This window comes from Lacerta agilis, chromosome 1 (assembly GCF_009819535.1).
Source record: "Lacerta agilis isolate rLacAgi1 chromosome 1, rLacAgi1.pri, whole genome shotgun sequence".
Classification (NCBI taxonomy): domain Eukaryota; kingdom Metazoa; phylum Chordata; class Lepidosauria; order Squamata; family Lacertidae; genus Lacerta; species Lacerta agilis.
The window spans coordinates 92,697,240-92,722,143 of NC_046312.1; the positions used below are offsets into that span (position 1 = coordinate 92,697,240).

General features: G+C 39.6%; 1 protein-coding gene across 1 annotated transcript in view; it reads right to left on the reverse strand.

Annotated features, from left to right (window-relative positions):
* Positions 1-24,904, reverse strand: part of DPP10 (dipeptidyl peptidase like 10) — a 522,334-nt gene that overhangs the window by 29,694 nt on the left and 467,736 nt on the right. The window contains exons 9-19 of the mRNA XM_033163716.1: positions 24,224-24,378; positions 22,216-22,313; positions 18,801-18,924; positions 15,015-15,053; positions 14,283-14,390; positions 7,257-7,348; positions 5,729-5,776; positions 5,016-5,137; positions 2,970-3,017; positions 465-563; positions 287-356 (exon numbers count right to left, since the gene is read on the reverse strand). Of these exons, the coding sequence (XP_033019607.1) occupies positions 287-356; positions 465-563; positions 2,970-3,017; positions 5,016-5,137; positions 5,729-5,776; positions 7,257-7,348; positions 14,283-14,390; positions 15,015-15,053; positions 18,801-18,924; positions 22,216-22,313; positions 24,224-24,378 (1,003 nt within the window). The remainder of the gene's footprint in view (positions 1-286; positions 357-464; positions 564-2,969; positions 3,018-5,015; positions 5,138-5,728; positions 5,777-7,256; positions 7,349-14,282; positions 14,391-15,014; positions 15,054-18,800; positions 18,925-22,215; positions 22,314-24,223; positions 24,379-24,904) is intronic.

Genomic DNA, 24,904 nt, shown 5'->3' on the forward strand with positions numbered 1-24,904 from the left:
CTTCTGCTTGCACAACAGCTTCTCCTCTCCCTGCACATCCTTCAAATTTGGCTCTGGGGTGCTGGGAGAGCCCCTGAAACAGCACATGGGATGAGGGGGGATAGTGCCATCCAGCAAGATTAAATGCTTGCCCTAATGGAATGATGGTCATATTTACTGCTATATAAATAATTTACAGGGCATTTAGTGAAGCACCTCATACAATGACAATTTCATGTGACCTAGAATAGCATGCAAACAAACCATTTCATAAATCAATTTAACTAATTTTAATGATTATACTCACACTATTAAGAGGACAGGATATGCACTCCGTTCTGTGAAATCCTTTGGAAATGACAACTGTAAAGGAAGTTCTTTTAAGAAAAGAGTAAAACATTAAAGGCTGGTAGTTTCAAAGATGAAAAAAATATATTATTTGAAAATGTTCTGTTTGGTTCTCAACAGCATTCAGATATATTTACCATAGTCATCAATGTGAAGCATTTTAGTTTCCATCCTGAATGTTCTTTTCTTTAAGACTGCTTCATTTAATACAGAATTATTTTCTAATATATAAAATTCTGCAAGAGCAAATGACAACATAAAGAAACACATATGTGTATATCAGTTGGTATAGTATAAAAATAACAATCCATATTTTTAAGGAGGCTAAACCCAAACCAAATGCATGTTCTAAAAACATATTTATATAATGGACACTATGAACACTTTTTAGCTCAATTTGTAACACAATTGAATTTGATCCATTGTTAAATACTGATGGCTACCTAATTGAGCATGCTCTTGGGAGGAGCAGGAATAATATTATCTATATAGAGAGAAGGGATGTTCAGCTGAGTAAGGCCACAAATGATTGCCTTGAGTATTTTCCTATTTCCAACTTTTGATTCTGGACAACTAAACTACTGTAGGCCAGACCTGGCTGAGGTATTTTTGGAACTGCCTTGCAGTCTCCCCACCTCAATCCCAAATTAGGCTAAGGGGGAACAAAGCATCCGTTGGCAGGGGGTTGGACTGGATGGCCCTTGTGGTCTCTTCCAACTCTATGATTCTATGATTCTATGAATCCAGGACAGGGCAGGTGATTTTCAGGGCAGTAACAGGGCACAGAGAAGGTCTAAAATTCAATCCCTGACATCTCCAGGTAGGGTTGGGAGAGACTCTGCCTGAAATCTTGCAGAATTGCTGCCAGTCAGTGTGAGCAAAACTAAACCAGGGGGACCAATGGTGTAACTTAGCATAGAACAAAGTCCTCTGTTCCTATGGTCCTTAATTAAATGAACCAGTGCAGAAAAAGTTATACATCAGGGAATAGCTTGCCCAGCGTGCCAGAATGAAAAGAGAAGTTAAACTCCAGTAATGCATTTTTCCAGTGCTCAATTCAGAATGCCACAGAACCTTAACATTACAACATTGTTTGAATTAATATTTTTTAATCCAGATGTATCTGGATAAATATTTGATTGGTTTTCTCTCAGCTTCAATCTTCATTTTTCATTTTTTATATCACTCCTCATTTAGGGCAACAAGGGATAATCTAGCTAGGAAGTAATTTCTGGGCAGTCAACCAAAATATTGTAATCATTGTTTCAGATACAGTAATTGAAGTAAACTTCAATCGTGTATTTTCTGCTTTATTAATAGCAGAGATTATCTAATTTTGCATTCAGGCATTAGATACGTCATTGGTTTTATCGTAAATGGCAAACAATGATCTCTAGACATTATCCAATTTTCTGCTAAAAAAAATGCTCTGAACAAACGAAAACTTCCCTTTGAACCTTTGCAGATGGAGACTCTAAAAAGGATCAGAGCCAGCCATTGCTTCTTTGTACAAGTATCAAACCATTATGCTGACAACTGCCTAGTCCAGTTAACATAGACAAAAATATTGTACTTTAAAGAGAATATCAAAAAGACTTGAACAAGGGATCATCTGGATCCAAGTCTTCATCAATTAAAGTGCATTAGTTACATTATAAAAATGATGCACAGCTGCATGGAGTGGACTGAAATGTTACTTTCCAGCCATACATTTGAAATTAAATTATATTTAATGCCAAGAATGTTCAAACTAAATGCCAGCAGTACAGTAGTGCTAAAATTAATGAAATGTTGATATTTATTTTTGAAATTTCAAATAAAAAGGTAAGGAGAACACTGCAAATTCCCAGCTCTGCTGGCTGAAAGAAGTTAAGGAGGAGAGCAGGTGCCTCTTCACTGACAGAAAAGTGTAGAGCATCTACACTTGCCTGGCCCCACATTGGAACCAAATGGGATAAAGAAATAAAAAGAAAATCCACATGGGGAAACTTGTCCATACTTCCTGCCTTGGCCAGGATGAGCCAACAGGGTTTTGGATGTGGCAGGTAATCTGTCACTTCACACACTCACAACCCTACTAGGATTGTACTTTTATATCATCTGTGGAAATTAATTATTAGAGTAGAAAGAATATTGAGGGATTTGTGTTGGTGGCTTTTTTATTGGATATATCTTACAGTTTTGGAGAAACACACTGCACATTTTTAAAGAGTTTTGTAATGCTAAGGAAGATTAAGAAAAGTAAAAATTTGGTTTATTAAACGTAGGTTGAATTAGACAAGTAGCACTCATAAAACAGCACCTTAATCCAAACTAATTGGATTACAGCTTTAAAGTATTTCAAAGCATATAAGAGTCCCTGTAACAGGAACTCAATTTGCATAGTTAGTGAAAGGGATCGTGCCACTGTGCCACCTAATTAACGCAAGCATTAACAGGAGTTAAAAGATATACATCTAGTATAACATCAGTCTGCAAAATCCCTGGTATGTTATAGTCACTTGATTAATTTTCCTCTACTCTTATCACTTACAGGGATGTTTATTGCTAGGCTGCAATTAAGATGGGTTTTCATAAATTAATTCTGTGACGGTCTAAAAGCAAGAGAGAAAATCCACAATGAACTAGTAGTATAGACTTACTTTCAGGATTGCTTGTACTATGCACACTGACAACTGGAACACCAGGTCCTATAACATCAGACAACACACACATACAATTATTAAACATAAAATTATAAAATATAGAGGCATCAGCACTTCAGTAGAAAGCAAGCATCTCATGATGCGCTTTAGCAGCTCTGCACTCAGTCCTCCAAACAATTAATGCATGTTCTTCAACACTAAACCCATGAGTAGTCTCGTTAATGCCAGTGCATTACTAGGATAGTCTCATGGCGAATAATACAAGTTTGAGGTAGCGTTATTATTATCATCTCAATTTTACAGTTGAGAAATTGACACATAGAGCGATTAATAGTCTGATTATAAAAAGTATGGAACACCTGCAGCTACTATTAAATTCAAAAGAGAACAGTGAGTATTCAGCACTTTTCAAAGTCATTTGGAGGCTGTTAGAGATTTAGGGAAAGAACTCAAAAGTAATGTGTCCCAGGCTCAGTTCAAGATTCAAGGGCCAGACAACAGTATCACAGTCAAGGACAGCCTGACCTCAATTTGTGTTCTTGCGATTTCTACTGTCCAACAGTCAAGCTGGCTTCTTACTCTGTTTCTTTCCAACTGTCGACTGCTAAGATGAAAATAGGAAAACCACCCACCCAACCTCTTCATCAGCAGCAAGTTGCTATGCTCTTTCCTGAGATTCCAGATAATGAAGGCAATTTGAGGATATAGGACCAGTTCTCATGTAACACTAAGTGAAACCATGGTTTAGTGCAAATGAGCAAACATGTGAATGGCAGCAGCAAAGATTGAGACTGCTTTGCTGCTCGCACAGTCCTGCTCTTGCTGTGCTGGGTACATCGGAACCCAGCCTTGTGCTTTTTCTCTTCCAGACAAACTATGAGCAGTAAACCAAGAACAAACCTTGATTACACTTTGTGGTTTCCTTGGGATGACACAAACCATGAGGCTGGGTTCTGACATATCGCTAAGCCAAACCATGGCTTAGACCTGAGTAGAGCATCAGTCTTGAGAACCTGCACATTTGTAGTAGGTCATGGTTTGCCTTAGCATTCTGTATTAACTGGGCTATAGGGAGCTTATGCCATTTTAGATCTTTTAGGGACTTAGTGGAGTGTAGTAATAACGAATCCCAATATGTATTTCTATCAAATACAAAATCTGGTGTCAGGTTGAGAACTGGGAAATCTTCTATGCTATCAGAAAGCAAATGTGGCTCCCCGTAACCATGGCTTAGGCCAGTGTTTTTCAACCACTGTTCCGCGGCACACTAGTGTGCCGCGAGATGTTGCCTGGTGTGCCATGGGAAAAATTGAAAAATTACTTTATATATAGTCAATATAGGCACAGAGTTAATTTTTTTAACATTTTCTAATGGTGGTGTGCCTCGTGATTTTTTTCATGAAACAAGTGTGCCTTTGCCCAAAAAAGGTTGGAAAACACTGGCTTAGGCTTTAGTGTCATATACACACTGTTGTCTTTCCACTACCAATACATACACATATGCACTTATAGGTAATTCTAGACATATGTTCCATCTCCTTGTCATTGATCTTTAGCAGGGCTGGGACTGGGACTGGAAATACTCTTTTACAGGAAGGGGGAACCCGTGGCCTTCCAGATATTATCATACTTCAATTGCTATTGGTTGTATAACTGCATGTGGCTGCAATCCTGGGATAAACTTCCATTGACTATTGTGGGACCCACTTCTGAGAAAAAATGCACAGGATTGCTCTGCTGCCTTTTTAATAGCTTCTACCTTCCCTCGTGTTCTCTTCTCAGTTATGCTCTTAGCCAATGCCACATATTTTTATTTCTTTTCTGCAGGGCCTGAGTTCTTTAAATGAACAGTGTAGTATTGTGCCATGCAATTGTGGCTACCACATCTGCTGCGAGCTCCTTCCCACCTCTATTCCATAAAGTTCCATGGATTGATGGCATGAACCTTATGGCAAGATGACAAATGGACGATAAAAAGGCAAAGTGTTGGTTTTTAAAATAAACTGAAATACAACTAACATCAAACTGAGGAGGCTGGCTTACCTTTACACTGCAGAATGAAATACTTGATCGTTGGGCTAAACTTTGCATTGAAATATGTGCACTGATCTTTCATGAAGTTGCATGAAAGGCATTGGCGATTCAACAATTCAATCGTTGACACGCTGAAATTCAAATATATATGCATATCTTGACAAAGCACATGTAAACATTTAACAAATATATACAAAGAAGAAATTATGATAGCATGCAACATACATATACACTAGGTTGTATGCAATGCTGGTGTAATCATAGAGTAGACCCATTAAAATTAATGAACCTAAGTTTGTCATGTCTATTTCAATGGGTCTACTTTAATATTAGCACTGGATACAACTATGAGGACCAGTATCATAGGAAACTAACTTAAAGGGGACAAACTTTTTGTAAATTACTTCACTCCCCCAGTCCTATTTCTATTTTCCTGAAATGTTTCAATGTACCGGTATACAAAACATTAACTAGACTCGGTATCAGGATCAGAAGAGAGACTGAAAGTGGCACTCATTTTATCACAACATACACCACATATATAAAATAACATCCTTTGTAAGACCACAGAATCGTATTGTCTGTTTCTCAGGTAACTGAAGGCACGTGAATAAGAATGCATGGAGCTATTTCTTGAGACATTAAGGATAACAGGTTTTATAAACAAAGAGGCACAAGTCCTGTCAATCAGTTGGAAAATATGCTGCTGTTGTTCTGCTTACCTATGTAGCTGTCTTCCTCTTGGTGAACTCTCAGTACTTAAAAAATAACTGGCAATGAAAGAGAAAATAAAATACCTTTAGCTGAGATAATAGTAATTTGTTGTAAAGATAATCAAAAGGAGTATCATAACTGCAGCAGATATATGCAAGTAGAGGATATTTTGTAAATGCATTTTTCCCCTATTTTGATAAACTATCACAAAATCTATTGGTACAATTAAGAGATAGATTGCCACATTATTACCAATAGCACTGAACTGCTTTGAATAGAATGCAACCTAGCTTAAAATGGTCTGTCTCTCTCTCTGTGTGTGTAGTATAATGTATAAATAATGTATTCTCTTAACCAGGCAGATTAATTCATTCTCACATCAGGTACAGATAAAAGGCCATTTTATGATGTGGAAACCTCAGCATAATAAAAATTCTTCGGAAATTAACTGGGGGAATCTCACAAACTTAGGGAGCAGCCCAAACCAAAAATCCACCAGGATGAGTAGAACAGGTGGATGTCTGAGCTCAGCCAGGGATATGCTGGCTAAAGTCCCTCATCCCAGCTCAGCCAGATATACTGTATGCCTTTGTAAGACCTAGATGCCGGCTCAGCTGAAGGAAGTGTGTTCTAGTAGCATAGCGGTGGCGAAACAGGGCCACCTCTATTTCAGACTCATTTGACCTACCCACCTGGTGGAAGCTACACTAGCAAAAAAGAGTGGTATAATTCAAACTCCACTTTAAAGGGTTGTTTTCCTTCAGCCAGGCTTGGGCAGGCTCAGCTGGCAGCAGCCCTGCTTCTGAACAGAGTTTGAAATAGGCATAAGTAAATTATGCTGGCTTCCTACAGTTTGGATTGCTCTGCCTACCATATCATAGAAAACATTTCTTACTTAACCTTTGGAAATGCTTCTTTCCCTTGGTAATATTGCGAGGGTGGCAGAAAAGTCCTTTTATAAGCAAAACGCCCCCAGCACATTCATCCTTACTGACGATATCCAACATTTATCCCTAAGTATTCTACGGAACACAATTAATCTGTAGAAGATTTGAGAATGTAATCCAATATATTAGCTTTACAAGTTGTATTCAAGTTATGCTCCTTATTTATAAGAGCCTAGAAAAACCCATTTTTTATTTTAATTTCTGTTATTTCTGTCAATGTAGTCAGCCAAAAGACGTCACAGTCTAGCTCTGCTCTTTATCTGAGAAAGATTCTTCAGTACATTGACAGATGAAATGAATTAGCGCTGCAATCCCTGTCTGGGGACTGGCATGGCTTAATGGAGGCTAACAGGGCTGGAAAGAGGGGTCCTTTGCCCAATCCAATTCCTCTCCCTCTCCCCCCCACCCCGCCCCAGCCTAGTGTAAAGCAGGGTGGATTGCAATTCAAGTTTCCATTTATATTTAGGGCTATATCTTATGGTAATGCTTGAAAATTAAAGAAATAGTTAATGTGGTTTCCAGTAAAACAGATTTTTATCTTGATAACACATATATTTTACCTGAACAGACAAAGAAAAATAATGCTCACATCTTTTGCATATATTCGTCATATGCCAAGATTTTGATAACTTCCCAGTTTCCTGATGTCAGATGTCGTATACTAAATTGTTCACTCTTGGTCTGCAAGAAAATAAACAAAAATAATAATAGGTATGTCGGTGTCCCCCCTCCCCAATGATTTTCTGTTGCCTCCTGAATTACCTGTAAATATGATTATAATGGCATTTTCAAATGTACAAGTTTAATGTACACAAAATGCATATTAGAAAGACGGCGATCATGATCCTGTGCATGAAAGGCATTGCATTCCAAGCATAAATATCTAGCTTGAGCCAGAGATAGATAATCAAAAGTCTGCTTGTGCAATTAGGGCTTTCCTGGTTTGCATGCAAAAATGCTACTCTGGCAGGACCTTTGGGAACAGCATTTGATGGGGGCATTGTGGAACTGCTGCAAGATGTGGAAATTGGGGGAGGGGAATGGGGGGGGAGCTACTGTGAGCAAGTTTCTGCTCTATCTGCTTCTGAAAAACATCCCTGGATAGAAGCCAGGCTGCATTTTTGAAGGCTGCTAATATGAAGATGAAGTGTGTGTGTACATGTGGAGTGTTATTCATTTCGTCACACTTTTAATCTACAAAAGTCTGGATATGGCAAATGGCAAGAAAAGAACGGACCAATTTATGGGGGGCTACCTATGATCTGCCAGTAGTTGACATTCTTTCAAAGAATGTTAAACTTGTAGGTTTTACTCTAATGCAGCAAGACATTTCCTATGTTCTTATAGAAAAGAAAAAAGAAGAGAAATGCTTGTGGTATCCTGAAGACAAGCAGAGGTACACAGAGAGCCAAAAGATATAAATAGCGAATTAAAATGGCACTCATTAACAATTGATGTACACAAGGAGCGGAAAATCCCTGTCTCCCATGATCCCCTGGGTGTGAAGGAAAGCCTTCTCTTCCAAAGCAACTATGGAGAATATTAATTGGTTTCAAAATCTGTCCTGTCCTTCCCTTCCCCTTCAAACCAACTGTGGAAGAAAGTGGATTTAGATCTGATATATCTTTGGGTCTGTCCCTCTTGAAGAGATTTGGGAAAGAGGTATGTTAAGAGACAAGAGTGCATTCCATTTGGTCACGTTTGAGAAGTGGGCCAAATGTGTCACTTAAAGGATAAAGCCAACCATGGTCAGAAAACCCAAGCTGCAAAAAATAAAAAATTCAAGGGCATAATCTTGTGTTAATATAATAGCAACTTATTTTTATGCACAACCATGCATTTACTGGAAACTGCAAAACTGACACATACGCTCAAGCCTTGTGTCTTTCTGAAATGACTCGCTATTAATTTCCTTCAGTCCTCAGTGACACTCTGGCTACAAGCCACAATGCTATGCGCCCTTAAAATAGCTTATTCCTGTGGGATTCAGTGGAACCAACGTTACACTTTGTCAGTCATTTCTTTTTATTTTTCATGAAAGTGATCTACTTATGCAGAGGAACTATAGCAATTTCCAGCCCCAGAGAAGTATACTGTAGTGCTATCCTGATCATGAAAATTAGGCAGCCGCACCATGTGAGCTACTTGTTCACACAGCAGGGTGTTCACATTACTCATGGGAGAATACTGCAAATGTGAGAGGACAGAAAGGGAGAAATAGTAGGGAAAATGTGATCTGTAAATTAACCTTAAGTAATCTGTTCACTTTGTGGTTTGGGAATATGTTTCTTTTTGTACCTAGTTCTATGTGATAAAGTCTAATGAAAATAGAATTATATTGTATACAGGTATTTTAAATTCAACAACAAACAACAACAACAACAACAACAATAATAATAATAATAATAATTTATTTGTACCCCGCCCATCTGGCTGGGTCTCCCCAGCCACTCTGGGTGGCTTCCACCAAACATTAAAATACATTTAAAATATCACAGTTTAAAAACTTCCCTAAACAGGGCTGCCTTCAGGTATTTTCTAAATGTCAGGTAGTTGTCTATTCCCTTGACTTCTGATGGGAGGACGTTCCACAGGGCGGGTGCCACTACCGAGAAGGCCCTCTGCCTGGTTCCCTGTAGTTTTGCTTCTTGCAGTGAGGGAACCGACAGAAGGCCCTCAGTGCTGGATCTCAGTGTCCGGGCTTAATGATGGGGGTGGAGACGCTCCTTCAGGTATACAGGACAGAGGCCGTTTAGGGCTTTAAAGGTCAGCACCAACACTTTGAATTGTGCTCGGAAACGTACTGGGAGCCAATGTAGATATCTCAGGACCGGTGTTATGTGGTCCCGGCGGCCACTCCCAGTCACCAGTCTAGCTGCCACCAGTCTATTCTGGATTAATTGCAGTTTCCGGGTCACCTTCAAAGGTAGCCCCACATAGAGCGCATTGCAGTAGTCCAAGCAGGAGATAACCAGAGCATGTACCACTCTGGCGAGACAGTCTGCGGGCAGGTAGGGTCTCAGCCTGCATACCAGATGGAGCTGGTAGACAGCCGCCCTGGACACAGAATTAACCTGTGCCTCCATGGACAGCTGTGAGTCCAAAATGACTCCCAGGCTGCGCACCTGGTCCTTCAGGGGCACAGTTACCCCATTCAGGACCAGGGAGTCCCCCACACCCACCCGCCCCCTATCCCCCAAAACAGTACTTCTGTCTTGTCAGGATTCAACCTCAATCCATTATCTGCCATCCATCCTCCAACCGCCTCCAGGCACTCACACAGGACCTTCACGGCCTTCACTGGTTCTGATTTGAAAGAGAGGTAGAGCTGGGTATAATCCGCATACTGATGAACACCCAGCCCAAACCCCCTGATGATCTCTCCCAGCGGCTTCATATAGATATTAAAAAGCATGGGGGAGAGGACAGAACCCTGAGGCACCCCACAAGTGAGAGCCCAGGGGTCTGAACACTCATCCCCCATCACCACTTTCTGAACATGGCCCAGGAGGAAGGAGCAGAACCACTGTATAACAGTGCCCCCAGCTCCCAACCCCTCTAGCCGGTCCAGAAGGATGTTATGGTTGATGGTGTCAAAGACCGCTGAGAAATCCAGCAGAACTAGGAGACAGCTCTCACCTTTGTCCCTAGCCCGCCGGAGATCATCGACCAGCACGACCAAGGCAGTTTCAGTCCCATGATGAGGCCTGAATCCCGATTGGAAGGGATCCAAATGGTCCGCGTCCTCCAGGCGTGCCTGGAGTTGTTCCGCAACCACCCGCTCAATTACCTTGCCCAAGAATGGTAGATTTGAGACTGGGCGATAGTTGGCCATATTGGCCGGGTCTAAAGATGGTTTTTTAAGAAGCAGTTTAATGACTGCCTCTTTCAGCGGGTATGGGAAGACTCCTTCGCAGAGGGAAGCGTTCACCACCCCGCAAAGCCCATCGCCCAGTCCTTCCCGGCTCGCTTTTATTAGCCAGGATGGGCAAGGATCAAGGAGACAGGTGGTCGGTTTCACTCGTCCAAGCAGCCTGTCCACATCCTCGGAGGTAACAGATTGAAATTGATCCCATAAAACATGACTAGACAGAGCTCTAGCACTCTCCCGCCCCGGCCCTGCTCCCACGGTGGAATCTACCTCCTTCCGAATCTGAGCGACTTTATCTGCAAAAAACTTTGCAAAAGCATTGCAGGAGATCTTGGGGTCCCTACCAGGCCCCGATGACGAAGGTGGTTCTGCTAGATTGCGAACCACCTGGAAGAGTCTCCTGCTGCTGTTTTCTGCAGATGCAATAGAAACGGTGAAGAAGGTCCTCTTCGCCGTTGCCATTGCCACTTGGTAGGCTCGAAGTTGAGCTCTAGCCTGTGTCCGGTCTGATTCAGAATGAGTTTTCCGCCACCGGCGCTCTAGCCGTCTCAGCGACTGTTTCATCGCCCTCAGCTCCGGGGAAAACCACGGGGCTGTCCGGGCTCCATGCAATCGGAGAGGGTGCTTCGGAGCCAGACAGTCAATAGCCCTGGTTAACTTCATTTTAATTCCTATGCATCTCAAATAAAATCAATATATGATGCTAATTTTAATCAGGACTGCACAAAGCTTCTCCGAGGCCTGGGCCAAAGCTTTGCTGGTCTCTTCCTAGCCAAGACATAAGGCACCTATGTACATGGAATTCTATCATACAATACTCCTTTTAAGCCCCACGTGGAAGGCGTGAGCTAACATTGGTTCCTCATCCTATTTAAAGCAACCTTATTTCTTATTGCAGCAACAGTGAATTGGTTATGGTGGAAAGCCACTTGAAAGTGTTGTAGTTACTGAAAGGGAATTATAATTTTCCCCCACCTCTCTCTCTCAATCCCAGACATAGATGAGTAGAACTCTTGAAGTTCTCCCTGGAATGTCAAGTGATTGGGCCAAGAGAGACTCACATGGAATGGAGAAACTGTGAGAATTTGGTGGGGCTGCCATAGAATCATGGAATGGGAGAGTTGGAAGGGACCACAATAGTCATCTAGTCATCTAGTCCAATCCCCTGCAATGTAGGAATCTTTTGCCTGATGTTGGGCTCAAACACATGGCCCTGAGGCTAAGAAAGAGAATCGGATCCAGAATGTGGCAGCTAGACTGGTGACTGGCCACCAGGACTATAAAACATCGGACCTAAAGGATCTTCATTTGCTCCCAGTATGTTCCCAAGCATGATTCAAAGTGTTGGTGCTTTAAAGCTCTAAATGGCCTCAGCTCTGTATGCCTGAAAAAGCAACTCCACCTGCATTGTTCAGCCAGGACACTGAGATCCAGCTCCAAGGGCTTTATGGTAGTTCCCTTACAGTGAGAAGTGAAATTACAGGGAACCAGGCAGAAGGTCTTACTGGTAGTGGCACCCACCCTGTGGAACGCCCTCTTATCAGTTGTCAAGGAAATAAACAACCATTTGTCTTTCAGAAGCCAACTGAAGGCAGCCCTGTATAGGAAAGTTTTTAATGTTTGATGTTTTGTTGTTTTTAATATTTTGTTGAGAGCCACCCAGAGTGGCTGGGGCAACTCAAACAGATGGGCGGCTTATTCATATCCCCATGCTCTACCGAATGAGCTATCAGGTGGGTTATGGCAGAACAGAGTCTTAAACAAAGACGTGCTCTCCCAAGCCCACATTCCTAGCATGTTCACACTCTTGTTTCAGCAATATATATGCTGGCTTGGTCATGCCCACAGAATGGAAGATGGCAGGATCCCCAAGGAGGTGTTCTATGGGTAGCTGGCTTCAGGCACCAGGCCTGCTTGCCGACCAGCTATGTGTTATAAAGACATCTCTGGTTCCAAGCATTATACATATACATTTTTATGAGATTCCATTCAGAAAGACTGACATTTCAGTAAATGTTAATAGGATCTGAGCAATTGAGAGTCACCCTGCCTATGGAAAGAATGCTAGGATATCTCTTAATTACTTTTAAAATGTAATCAACTGAATAAAAAGAAAATAAGGTGTTCCAGCATTATCCAAAGTATAACACACAGGGGAAAGCGTTAGCAGCATTCACTGACAGATCACAATAATCACGCAAAGCTTCAGTACTGCCGTTGTGGCTTCCCATGGCTTTTTAAATCCCATGACATTTCACAGAATGTTCCTCTAATTACTACAGAAACATTAAATGAAATGCCACAGACAGTTGTCATATATTTCTGTCAGTACAAATGTATAAAGTACAATAAATGTGCACTTTAAAATCTACAATCTCAAGATCAATAGCATGGTATATAGGAGCAACATACCAGGCAGTGGGGAAACAAACTGAAAATACAAATCCAGCACATACATTTCAAAGTCAAGTCGGCACATTCCCCAATAAACCTTGGCTGAGTCTAGACTTGCAGCAGAATGAAGTGGGTTGGAAATGAAGGATAGCATGAGCATTGCTTCTTTAAACTACTGGTGGGCGATAACACCTTTGATAGTTACCTCATACAAAGCAAAAACAAAACAAAACAACCCTCTACATCAATTAAAAATTAGCCCTCTCCTGTTGTTATATGGCCCCATGCCTTCCCTTCTCCAAGTCTGCTCTGGAGGGTAGGGTGGACTCCCAGAACAGTGCATGTGGGGTGGACAGGGGAGATCATTTTGGCAAGCAAGCAGAAATGCTTGCACTGATCAAACATGCTCTTTAGTGCTAGGATGAATGCCTCACAACGGTTCTAGCTCAGCTCTCTGCCTTTTTTTGCCGGTTTTCCTATTTGTGCTACATTTTTAATGTAGAAGAGAAGAAGAAGAGTTTGGATTTGATATCCCGCTTTTCACTACCCGAAGGAGTCTCAAAGCGGCTAACATTCTCCTTTCCCTTCCTCCCCCACAGCAAACACTCTGTGAGGTGAGTGGGGCTGAGAGACTTCAGAGAAGTGTATATGTATATGTATATGTATATGTAATATATATATATAATATATATGTAAGGAAGCAATAAAAAAATGTGATCTTCAACTAGTAATATATCATTTCACCATAGTACCACACACTGCACCCTACTGTCTCATTCTGCTGAATGTGTAGACCAGGTCTTTGTTTCTTCCAAATAAGTACAACCAGTGTTTTTTTTCTGGGGCTACTCAAGGGTGCACCCTACTACTGCCACCTCCCCCCCCCCCATGTTAAAAGTGTGGCACTTAACTGTAACAACTTCATGGAAAGTACCAGCACATTTTTTTTCAAACAAAACAAAACAAAACAAAAGCACTGAGTACAATGTCCTGAGATACTCAAAATGGTTCCAAATGCTTCATTCACTGACTTCTTTGCAAGTGCACTTTCATGAAACAGCAAAGTAATTTTTAATCATTCACCGGCTTTCTTGCCAAATCAAATCACCACACTCAACCTGCTGGGAGGGTGCTTTTCATCATTTCAGAGGACAGAGCTATGCATCATTTGAAGTGTTCTGCGATTACGATTTTTGTTAATACCTACAAATCAGTAACTAAAATCAGAATATATTTGGAGTAGCGTGCAACTCAAGGCATCGTACGTCACTTCGTAAGACGTTTCAGTGACAGTATAATTAATTACAGACTTGTGCAATTATGAACTTGAAATCGTGAAAATAAACTTACCTGAACATTAAACATGGCAATATGATGGAATTCACCACGGCCACCTTGCTTAACAGGAACTGTCATAAAGAATGTATTGCCATCTTTAGAAAAAACTGGCTCCTCATTCTATAAAAATGAAATAGAATCAGAATTCTGAAATTTTCTATTTAGCACTATGCTTGTCCGGGGGATCATATTACACCAATCCTGTAGTAGCTGCACGGGTTACCAATTTACCTCCAGGCACAACTGATAGTACTGGTGGCTCCCTTTAAAGTCCTAAATGGTTTATGTCCAAGGTAACTTATGTGCCCCCACCTACCATTCATCTTGCTAACTCCCTAAAATGATAAATAGGCAGGAATATTCCTGTCTAAGGTGGAATCACATCACTATACATGTGAAAAGCCATGCAATTCTTGCCTGGTACATTAAATGCTATTAATTAAGATCAGACAGCTGTATACACCTGACACTGCTCCTATGCACCTGTTCCAGAATATCTGCTTGAAATGCCATCCCAATACCCTTGCGAGTTCAGTGTACTTCCAGCATTTGTAATACTTCTGCAGTTACTCCAATGCCTAAAAACCATTTTGTTTGCTTCTCTTAAATTAACCTTTAATTCTTTTTCAGATTAATGGATCGACATAGTCTAGTTTAAAATGTGGACATTTACCAACATTTTATTAACAGTCAACATATTAATGATATACATTTTTCATTCAAAGTAATTAATAATATAAGTACCTGTTTAGAAAGCCACACTTCAGATGTAAACTCATATTTCTAAAAAGAAATATATATATATAAAGTTATAGAATACATATACAAAATCTTGCTAATTGAAAATCATTTCATTTTGCATTTTCCTCTGTTACCTATTTAAAATGCCACACGAACAGGAATAGCAGCAGGTTGCACTTTGAACCACATAGTTCTTATAACAAAGGCAATTAAGATGGCCTTTTTTCAGAGAGAGAGCGCATGCAATTTCTTTGTTGAAACACTGCCTTTTGATTTGTTTCCAGGCATCAAAGTGCTGCTGCTGACCTTTGTTTAGGATGCTGAAGAACCACTTTCCCCTGTTGGACTCTGCTTGCCAATTGGGCTGATTTTTGGAAGCTCTCCTGTGTGTCTCAATATCCCCAGAAATATGTTTATTTGAGATTGAGGGAGGACATTTTTTTTTTTTTTGGTAGCTGCACCTAGGCTTTCAAACCAGCTTCCAATGGAAACCCATGTTGTCTCCTCAGCAGTGGCCTTTCAAAAACCTCCCCTTTTTAGAAGGGGTTTTGGCTGTAAACTGCTGGAATTGGTATTAACTGTGAATATTCGAATTTTTTAAAAAATTGATGCATTGTGTTATTATATCCTGCTGCTGTTTTAATGTTAGGTTGTAAAGTTTAATTTAAAAATTTACATGTTTCTGGCTAATTCATGTTTTTATTTTCTTTTGTAAGGTTCTCTGAGCTCTTTGGAGAAAATCAGCTACTGACCCTCTCAGGTGCTAAGACTGGCAGAAGAGCTTTCTTTGTTCTCTCTCTCTCTCTCTCTCTCTCTCTCTCTCTCACACACACACACACACACACCAAAGTGCAGGGAATAGTGGCTTAGAAGAGGGCTTTCACTGTGGAAGCCCCTAAATTGCAGAACTTCATTTTCATAGAACTGCATCTAGATCTTCGTTGTATAGCTTTTGCTGTACGCTGAAGTCACATCACTTTTTCCTGGCTTTAGACTGTTAAGGGGTTTTGATTAATGGGACCTTCTTTTGCTAATTTTGTACTGTTCTGGCAAAAATGGTTTTACTTGCTTTTATAACTGTAACTGTTTTATCTGTTTCTCTAATTGCCTGTTATATTGGTATAACCCAACCTGGGTTCTTATGGTGAAGGGAGGGTAAGAAATATTATAAACAACTAAATAGATAAATAACATGTACAGTACTCTGTACTCAGCTCTGATCCTGGAAAGCTTTGGATTGGTCACCACTAATTTGAGTAGGAAGGCTTTTAAAAATCTGTGTCATTTGTTTGGATGTGAACATGTATTTTGATAGCAATCAATGCTAGTATACTAAAAGCATACAAACAATGAACAATACACCTACATATAGTGCCTTTGTAACACAGCACTGTCACACAATATCAAATAATGTTTGATTTTATTAATTACTTCAGCCCATCATAACTGAATATTTATTGGTTCTTTTGGTTAACAATTATACATCAAAATGATATATTTAGACTAGCTAACTGTTCAGTGAAAAAAGTGAGCAAATGTGTGTGCTTGAATAATGTTTACAAAAAGTGTGTTATTAGGAAACATTTCTAAAATGTGTGTAAACAGTAGTAAGGCTGGAGTTCTAAATCTCCTGCTATTTTTTATGATTCTCAGCCTTACTCTGAGAGTTGAACTCAAACATTTTGCTTAGACATAAATCACACTTATGTCAATAACTCTGATAATGAAGAGTACTCTTGTGGTTACTAACACTGCTGGAACACAGATTTATCTTTGGCTAAAGGGCCAATTATTGCTGCTGCTGTTTGCTAAGTGCTTCCAAAGACCCTACTGAGAATCCAAATGTTTCCTCGGTGTATTGAGTTTTGGCAGGTAGAAATCTGTGTGGAACTCATGCTTCCTCTCCATACACCCAGCTGCCCTCCCTACTAGATGATCATGCCCAACTTTTGAGAGGAAGTAAAAGCATGGCAGCGGGGCAGGTGTTTGTGTGTGTTTCCACTCAGAACAATGTGTTCCACATTATTTCAACCACAAGGCGAATTCTAACTCATGGAAATGAGTTACAGGTGGGTAGCCGTGTTGGTCTGCCATAGTCAAAACAAAATCGAAAATTCTTTCTAGTAGCACCTTAGAGACCAACTGAGTTTGTTCCTGGTATGAGCTTTCGTGTGCATGCACACTTCTTCAGATACACTGAAACAGAAGTCACCAGATCCTTAAATATAGTGGGGGAGTGGGGAGGGGTATTACTCAGAAGGGTGGTGGGAATGGGTGATAGGCTGATAAGTGTGGAAAACCTGTTGACGACTCTAAACGGCTGCAATTAGTCTTGCAGGGAAAGGCAAGGGGTGAGATGGCTAAAGATGGCTTTGTTATGTATAATGAGATAAGAATCCAATGTCTTTGTTCAAACCAGGTTTCTCCATGGTTTTAAGTTTGGTGATGAGTTGCAATTCAGCCACTTCTCTTTCCAGTCTATTTCTGAAATTTCTTTGTATTAAGACAGCTACTTTGAGATCTTTTATAGAATGTCCTGGGAGATTGAAGTGTTCTCCTACTGGTTTCTCTGTCTTGTGATTCCTGATATCAGATTTATGTCCATTTATCCTTTGGCGTAGGGTTTGGCCTGTTTGTCCAATATAGAGAGCTGAAGGGCACTGTTGGCATTTGATTGCATACACAATGTTGGAAGATGAGCAATTAAATAGTCCTGAGATGGTGTGTTTGATGTTGTTGGGGCCAGTAATGGTGTTATCCGGGTTTATGTGGCAGCAAAGTTGGCATCTGGGTTTATTGCAGGCTCTGGTACCAGTGTCCATGTTGAGTCCTGTTTTTGTATTATTGTGGGTGAGGAGCTGTTTGAGATTGGGTGGCTGTTTGTATGCGATGAAGGGTCTTCCTCCCAGAGCTTGAGAAAGAGAACTGTCATTGTCTAGGAGAGGTTGTAGATCTCTGATGATGCGTTGTACTGTTTTAACTTGGGAGCTGTATGTGATGACTAGTGGTGTTCTGTTATTTTCTTTTTTGGGTCTGTCTTGCAGCAAGTTCTCTCTGGGTATCAGTCTGGCTCTGTCGATCTGTTGTTTAACTTCATCAGGTGGATATTTTAGTTCTAAAAAGGTTTGCTGTAGATCTCTTAGGTGAGAGTCTCTGTCTGTAGAGTTGGAACAGCCGCAGAGAAACCAGTAGGAGAACACTTCAATCTCCCAGGACATTCTATAAAAGATCTCAAAGTAGCTGTCTTAATACAAAGAAATTTCAGAAATAGACTGGAAAGAGAAGTGGCTGAATTGCAACTCATCACCAAACTTAAAACCATGGAGAAACCTGGTTTGAACAAAGACATTGGATTCTTATCTCATTATACATAACAAAGCCATCTTTAGCCATCTCACCCCTTGCCTTTCCCTGCAAGACTAATTGCAGCCGTTTAGAGTCGTCAACAGGTTTTCCACACTTATCAGCCTATCACCCATTCCCACCACCCTTCTGAGTAATACCCCTCCCCACTCCCCCACTATATTTAAGGATCTGGTGACTTCTGTTTCAGTGTATCTGAAGAAGTGTGCATGCACACGAAAGCTCATACCAGGAACAAACTCAGTTGGTCTCTAAGGTGCTACTAGAAAGAATTTTCGATCATGGAAATGAATTGGCCTCTGGCATTGGCAGTAAAACAAGCAAACAAATTAAAAATAAGGACCAAAAGCATGTGCTCTGCATACAGGGACAATAAATATCCTATAAATCTATCCTATGAAAACGATAAAAAAATAAATTGCATACCATGCTACAAGCACCAGTTGTCGTCTCGCACACTGTAAGGATGGACAGGTTCTGAGGTCTGTTTAACCACCGCACGACAGTTTTAGTATTGCTGACCCACTTCACCATCATTATGTAATATTCTCTATGACAGATACACATTTAAAAATACAGTGGTTATATTGTTCCCACATAAGCTGTGAAATTACATCCTGCCCACTGCGATAAATGTACTGATCCATTATTCCACTCAGCATCATACTGGTAACAAACCACATTCCAAGACCACATTCAGATTCAACATGTAAAGCATAAATAGTGAAATTATTGTACAGTGACTGTACCGTATTTTACAAAATTGACGTAACAATTGGTTTACTTGTTACCGGCTTTCATGTTGCTCTTAACAACTTAGGTTGCCCTATGTTTTACAGTTTTGCTTTAGCTTTTGTAACAAACAGTAGTGTTTTCAGTGATATGAAGTAGTCAGAAATAATGTAAAATGCCAAGGACATTCTGCAAACACTCTGTGCAAAAAGGGTAGCCGACAAAGCAGCACAGATACTTGCTTCCAAGGGGGGGGGGAGAAAAGAATAATAATAATCCCCACCACTGAATTGCCAAATAGATTGTCTGCCTGCAAACATTTGTAGCTAAATCAGTTTTATCAGTGGTACAGAAAAATGCTCTCTCCTTCTAAATCCTTGTTAGATTGCCATGATGAAAATGTTACCAGGACCACCTAGTACAATCTGTCATGTCTAGGCAGTTCAGTACATTATTTGTGGCAACTGACAAACAGCTATCACCTATCATACTCTACGAGCAGACTCCTTACCCACCAGACCTTCTATGGGAAATGTGGGCTGTTGAGGAGGCTGCGACACTCAGTGCTAGTACTGGGGGTGGGGTTAAGGCATAGCTGTCAAATTTTCCTTTTTTAAAGGGAAATTCCCTTATTCCGAATAGGATTCCTCGCAAGAAAAGGGAAAAGTTGACAGCTATGGGTTAAGGTAAATGAAGGATACACATCATTGTAACCATATAAAGGTAAGTATCACTCCCAATCCACACACCCCAAAATTTCAGGGAATATCTTCACATTTTCTCTCATTTTTACAGGAAACTTCCAATGTTCAGGGGTGATGACTTTTCGCCTTTCTCTTCCACATAAAAGCCTCAGAATCAGCACACCCCTAATTTAAGCTACTCTAGGAATCTGGGATGCAATTTTCAAGTACCGTACTGAATGAAGCAAAACTATTATCTTATTTACAATTCTTACTCAAAAGACAGTGGCTTCAAGGATGCAACTCTAAGCACATTTTAGCAAGAGGATCATAGCATATCGATAACATGACATTAATGTAGATTTCATTCATGTCCATTATTGTTTTTACTGAAATATATATATTCCTATATTTCCAGACTGTAGGAATGATGAATCACTCTATGTATAGATATAGGTACACACACACACACACACACACACACACACACAGGTATTTCTACAGATGTGCATGCAAAGACTGAGAGGTACAGTTCAGAACAACATAGTTGAACGAATGAATGAATTCGTAGCTGAATATGCCCTGACATCTGTAGCATTTGGGAATGTTTTACTACCCATTCCACCTGATGTTTAGCTCCTATTTTATTAGCAAGGAACTTTAACAAGTCATCTTTCTATGTATCACATGCCATCTCTTTGGGAAAGTATGTTTTAGTGCTTTCCCCCTTTTAATTTGATAATTCAAATTGTTTGCATTAATATGCATTCTAATACATTTATTAGAATAAAAAACTGTCAGAATCCAGCCTGGGTCATCCAAACCCCAGCAGCACAGAGCAAGACCAAGACAGAAATCTTAACATACACAATCATTAGAGTAAGGACTGTTTTCAATGTATATATAGTAACACAAAATCTGTGGAGTGGGGGAAAGAGAGATAGAAATAGGACAATCTCTCCCTCTCCCTCTCCCTCTCTCTCTCTCTCTCTCTCTCTCTCTCTCTCTCACGCACACACACACACCATATATATGTATGGTTTATAGTGCTTTAGAGCAGCAATATTCAGTAACCAGAGCATGATTTCATAGATAAAATGGATTTTCCTATAAATGTACATGGTCCTCAAGGCTTCTGTAAAGTAACAGCAGAATGGATTTTTAAACAAGCTCCAACTCAAAGAGAATATATTAAATGCATGGAGCTTTTAGTAAGAATGTATGAACCACAGTTTTAAAAACAAGACTGTTGTCAGTTTGATCTGCAGCATTCTTGAAATCTTTAAGCTGGTGGGATATTACTTATGTGCCTACACTTGGTTGAAATTATTAGAGAAAGCCATGTTTGATAGCCAGAGCCAGAAGGATGAGTTAGAAGCATTTCTAGGTATGACTGGGCCTTGGTATGGTACAATCAGGTCACATCTACCTGATGTGTGCACATTTCTACCACTTTCACAGGCATGGCTTCCCTCAAAGAATCCTGGTTGGGCTTTACTAAGGTAATGGCTACAGGTTCTAGTTCCGGGGTTGGTCAGTTTCCATAAAGAACTTTGTGCTTAAAAGAGAAGGGAAGCATCAATATTCTAGGAATTCTATAAAAAACTTTATTGGAATACAAGCCTGTAAGTGGGATTACCACTTTAAAGAGAATGTCAATTTTGGGCATTAAATATGCAAAGAATTATCTGTGGTTCCGAGTAAGAAAAGAGATGGAACAGAAACTGGCAAGCTGCAACTTAGTGGCTGTAGTCTCCTGATACTGGTTGGCTATGATGTCAAGAGAACCTGAACAGAGGTGGCCATACTCTGTAATGGTACCTTGTGCAAAATCCTCTTTTTTTTGCAGGGGAGGCTCCAAATTGAGTTTGATTATATACCTGTATCCAACTACATACCTTCTGCTCAGAAGTGAAATATGATTATGAAGAGAAGACGCTTAATTACCAGTAAATATGATGTCTGTGTCTTCACTATCTACTATGTAGAAATCATATATCCATATTTATATTTAATATTAACTAACATGACAAAGTTATATTAGAATAATAATCTAATTAACACCAGTAACTTTAAATTCGTTCAGTTCAATATTTAAGGGTATTTGTGGGCTGGATGGGCCCCTTAGATTCTGTGGGTCCCATGCATCTCATGCCCAGTATGCTGTATATGACAACCACTAAATCTAGATCAAGTTATTATGCAGAAAGGATTGTACTTTAGTTCCATTGCATTATAATGCATTGGCCATTACAAGCCTTATAATAAAGATACAGTTTGCTGATAGTCCTGCTGTTTTTTTCTAGCTACATGTTACTTCCAGAAAACTGTTGCAGTACTGTTATCTTAAACTGATATTATCTTCAATTTATTTGTGCATATAGAGAGTCACAGATTGTTAATTTTCAGATAATATAGCTGCTTACCTTGATTTAAAGCCATCCGGTGGCATGAGTTCCAATGTATGTGTTGGTCCATACAGATTGACTACGTATAACTTGACTGTTGGATTCATTTCACCTGCCTTTGAAAAGAATGGATGAATAAGTCTGATATGTATTTGCAAAGACACAGAGAAGAACAAAAGCTGTATGTGAAAATGTTAAAAGATGGATAGCATAGCTAACCAATTGTCATCGACTTACATACATTCATGTGTTTTAACCAATTGTTGAGAATGTCCAACCCTATGCTTCCTGCTAGGAAACCATGAGTGACTACATACAATAAAACATACTGGTATATTCCTGTAGGCCTGGTGGAATGCATTACGTATCCAGAGTAAAATGATTTAAAAACATGGACCAACTATTATTGAAAACATTTACTTTCTGAATGGGCTATTCTGATTCCTGTCTTTGTAGCTTGGGGAAGATGTGTAGTGCATACACAAAACATTGTAAAAGTGGAAATCAGGCTTTCAAGTTAAGCTGTGTAAAAAGAAAAAACAAAGAAAAACACCTAACCTTAGTTATCACTTGTTTGCAGCCCAAATATGCTGCTGCCATGGTGTTACTTTGGTTTTAATTTTTTTAAAACTTCTTTGTCGCTGACTGATTCTAGCTAATCAGGAATTATATAGTGACTACATTATCAAGGCATCAAAGAGCCAATCAGGACCACTTCATGATCCCACTGAGGGCAAATGAATCTCTCAGATTGCCCTTATTCTGATGGGGGGTGGATGTATCATCACTGCTGCAGAAAGCAAGCAGTCTGACATTCTTTTCTCATTGCATATGTGTTTTCATTGAAATAATTCAATGGCTAGCTGCATGGCAGAATTTGGACAGAATCTGAATGTGGATGCAATCCATATGCATTTCATTCCTTTCACTGAAATGTCCATTTGAATGTGTAATGCCATCCCAATAATGTTGCACTGAATCAACTACATATATTATTAGATTAGGATGAGGAAATGTTGCCTAAACAAGAGGGATGTGTTCTGTCTTCCCTGACACCCATCACCTTGTAAATATTTTTCACAAGGGGATGTCAAAGTTGCTGAAAAGGATTGGTGCTTTTCGTATGGGATGAAAGCATTTGTAAAAAGTGCCATGGAAACCCTATTTTGGCTCAGCAGCAGTCATAAATATTCCAGTAGTAATGAAGTGGAATACTGTACTGCAATAACAAAGTTCTTTGTCAATATTACCAGATCACTAGCTTCATAATTAATTATGGTGAATTGAAAGCTAACAGAAGTATTAAAGAAAGGTAAAGGTTTTATTAACATAATTCTGCACTGCCTGTGATAAATGGAACTAGACTTCCCAAAGCTTAATTTTATTGTACAGCTTGTCTTTAATTTTGTTTTCCTTTTGGCACTATAGAATAAGACATTGCTGAAGAAAACTAACAAAGCGATTCTAGAGATTAATTTTCCTGCTACTGAAAAGAAACAGGATATCAACTGATTTATTAGGTAAAAATAGTGTTGCTATTCAGTTGTAGGCACTGTCATATCGTTTAACAATTTAATTTAGTTAAATGGAATAATTGTAACTGTCAAACAGATCCTATTACATGATATTATTAACTTGTTATGTTTATATTAGTTTCTGTTTATGATTTACTAATATTGATAGGTGAGTTCAAATATTCACAGCAAAAATATATCCTTGAAATCTTGCTGATCCAAATGCTTGTAAAAAATACCCAAACCCTCCAGATGTACATCATATAAAGCAGTTATATTAATATATTTAAGTTATATTGTCCTATGCTAAACAAAAGAGCTTTTGTTTTGTTCTTTAATCCAGAAAAGAACAAAGCTTTTGTAGCTTTTTGAGAAAACATTGTATACAGTAATTTCTGTAAAAACCATGACAACAAAAAATGGCTTCCTTTCCTTTTTGAAATAACTGTTTTGGTAACACTGAACACTATACCTTATGCAAGTAATGAAGATTGTATGTAAAGTTTTCTTACTTTTGGATAAGGGTACTGTTTTCCTCTGGGATACAGGAATCCAGTAAACCGGGGAATAACCATGTTTGGTACCAATGAGTCGTTTATCATAAGGAACGCCAGCCTCTCTCCATCAGGTGACCACCAGTGAGTTATGTGAGAATGAAGGAGCTCCTCTGGGGGAGGGGAGGGGAAATGTTCTTAAAACCCATGAAATTAACAATTGTCAGATATAATTCAGATCCCAATCTGAGTGGGGAATCCCAATCCACTGGCTGCCCACAACAGCTTCTCCACTTTTGTCTAGAATCTCACTGAATATTGCTTTATATACACATTTTGCTGCTGTTGGCAAACTTCCTACTGTTAAAAATAAATCAAACAGAGCAAACAGACAATGCTATATTCTTTTGCACCAGTTAGGCCATAGCAAAGCCAGGAGGCTGTGATTTTGTATATCCAATTAAATTAGTATTGTTTTGAAATCTGTTCTTCAATTTCTCAAAATAATAATAAATTTTTTTACTGCAATAATTTTCTTCTCCTTTTTTGTAGATCTCACTCTCAGAACACTTAGTATTTCTGTGATTGTGGGGTTTCACCTTTATTCTTTCAAGCTGACCAAAGGTGGTGTGTCTGTTTCCTCTCCAGTAAACTTTTCTGCAGTCTCCTTAGCTGCTCACACTTCCTGATCTGAAAACA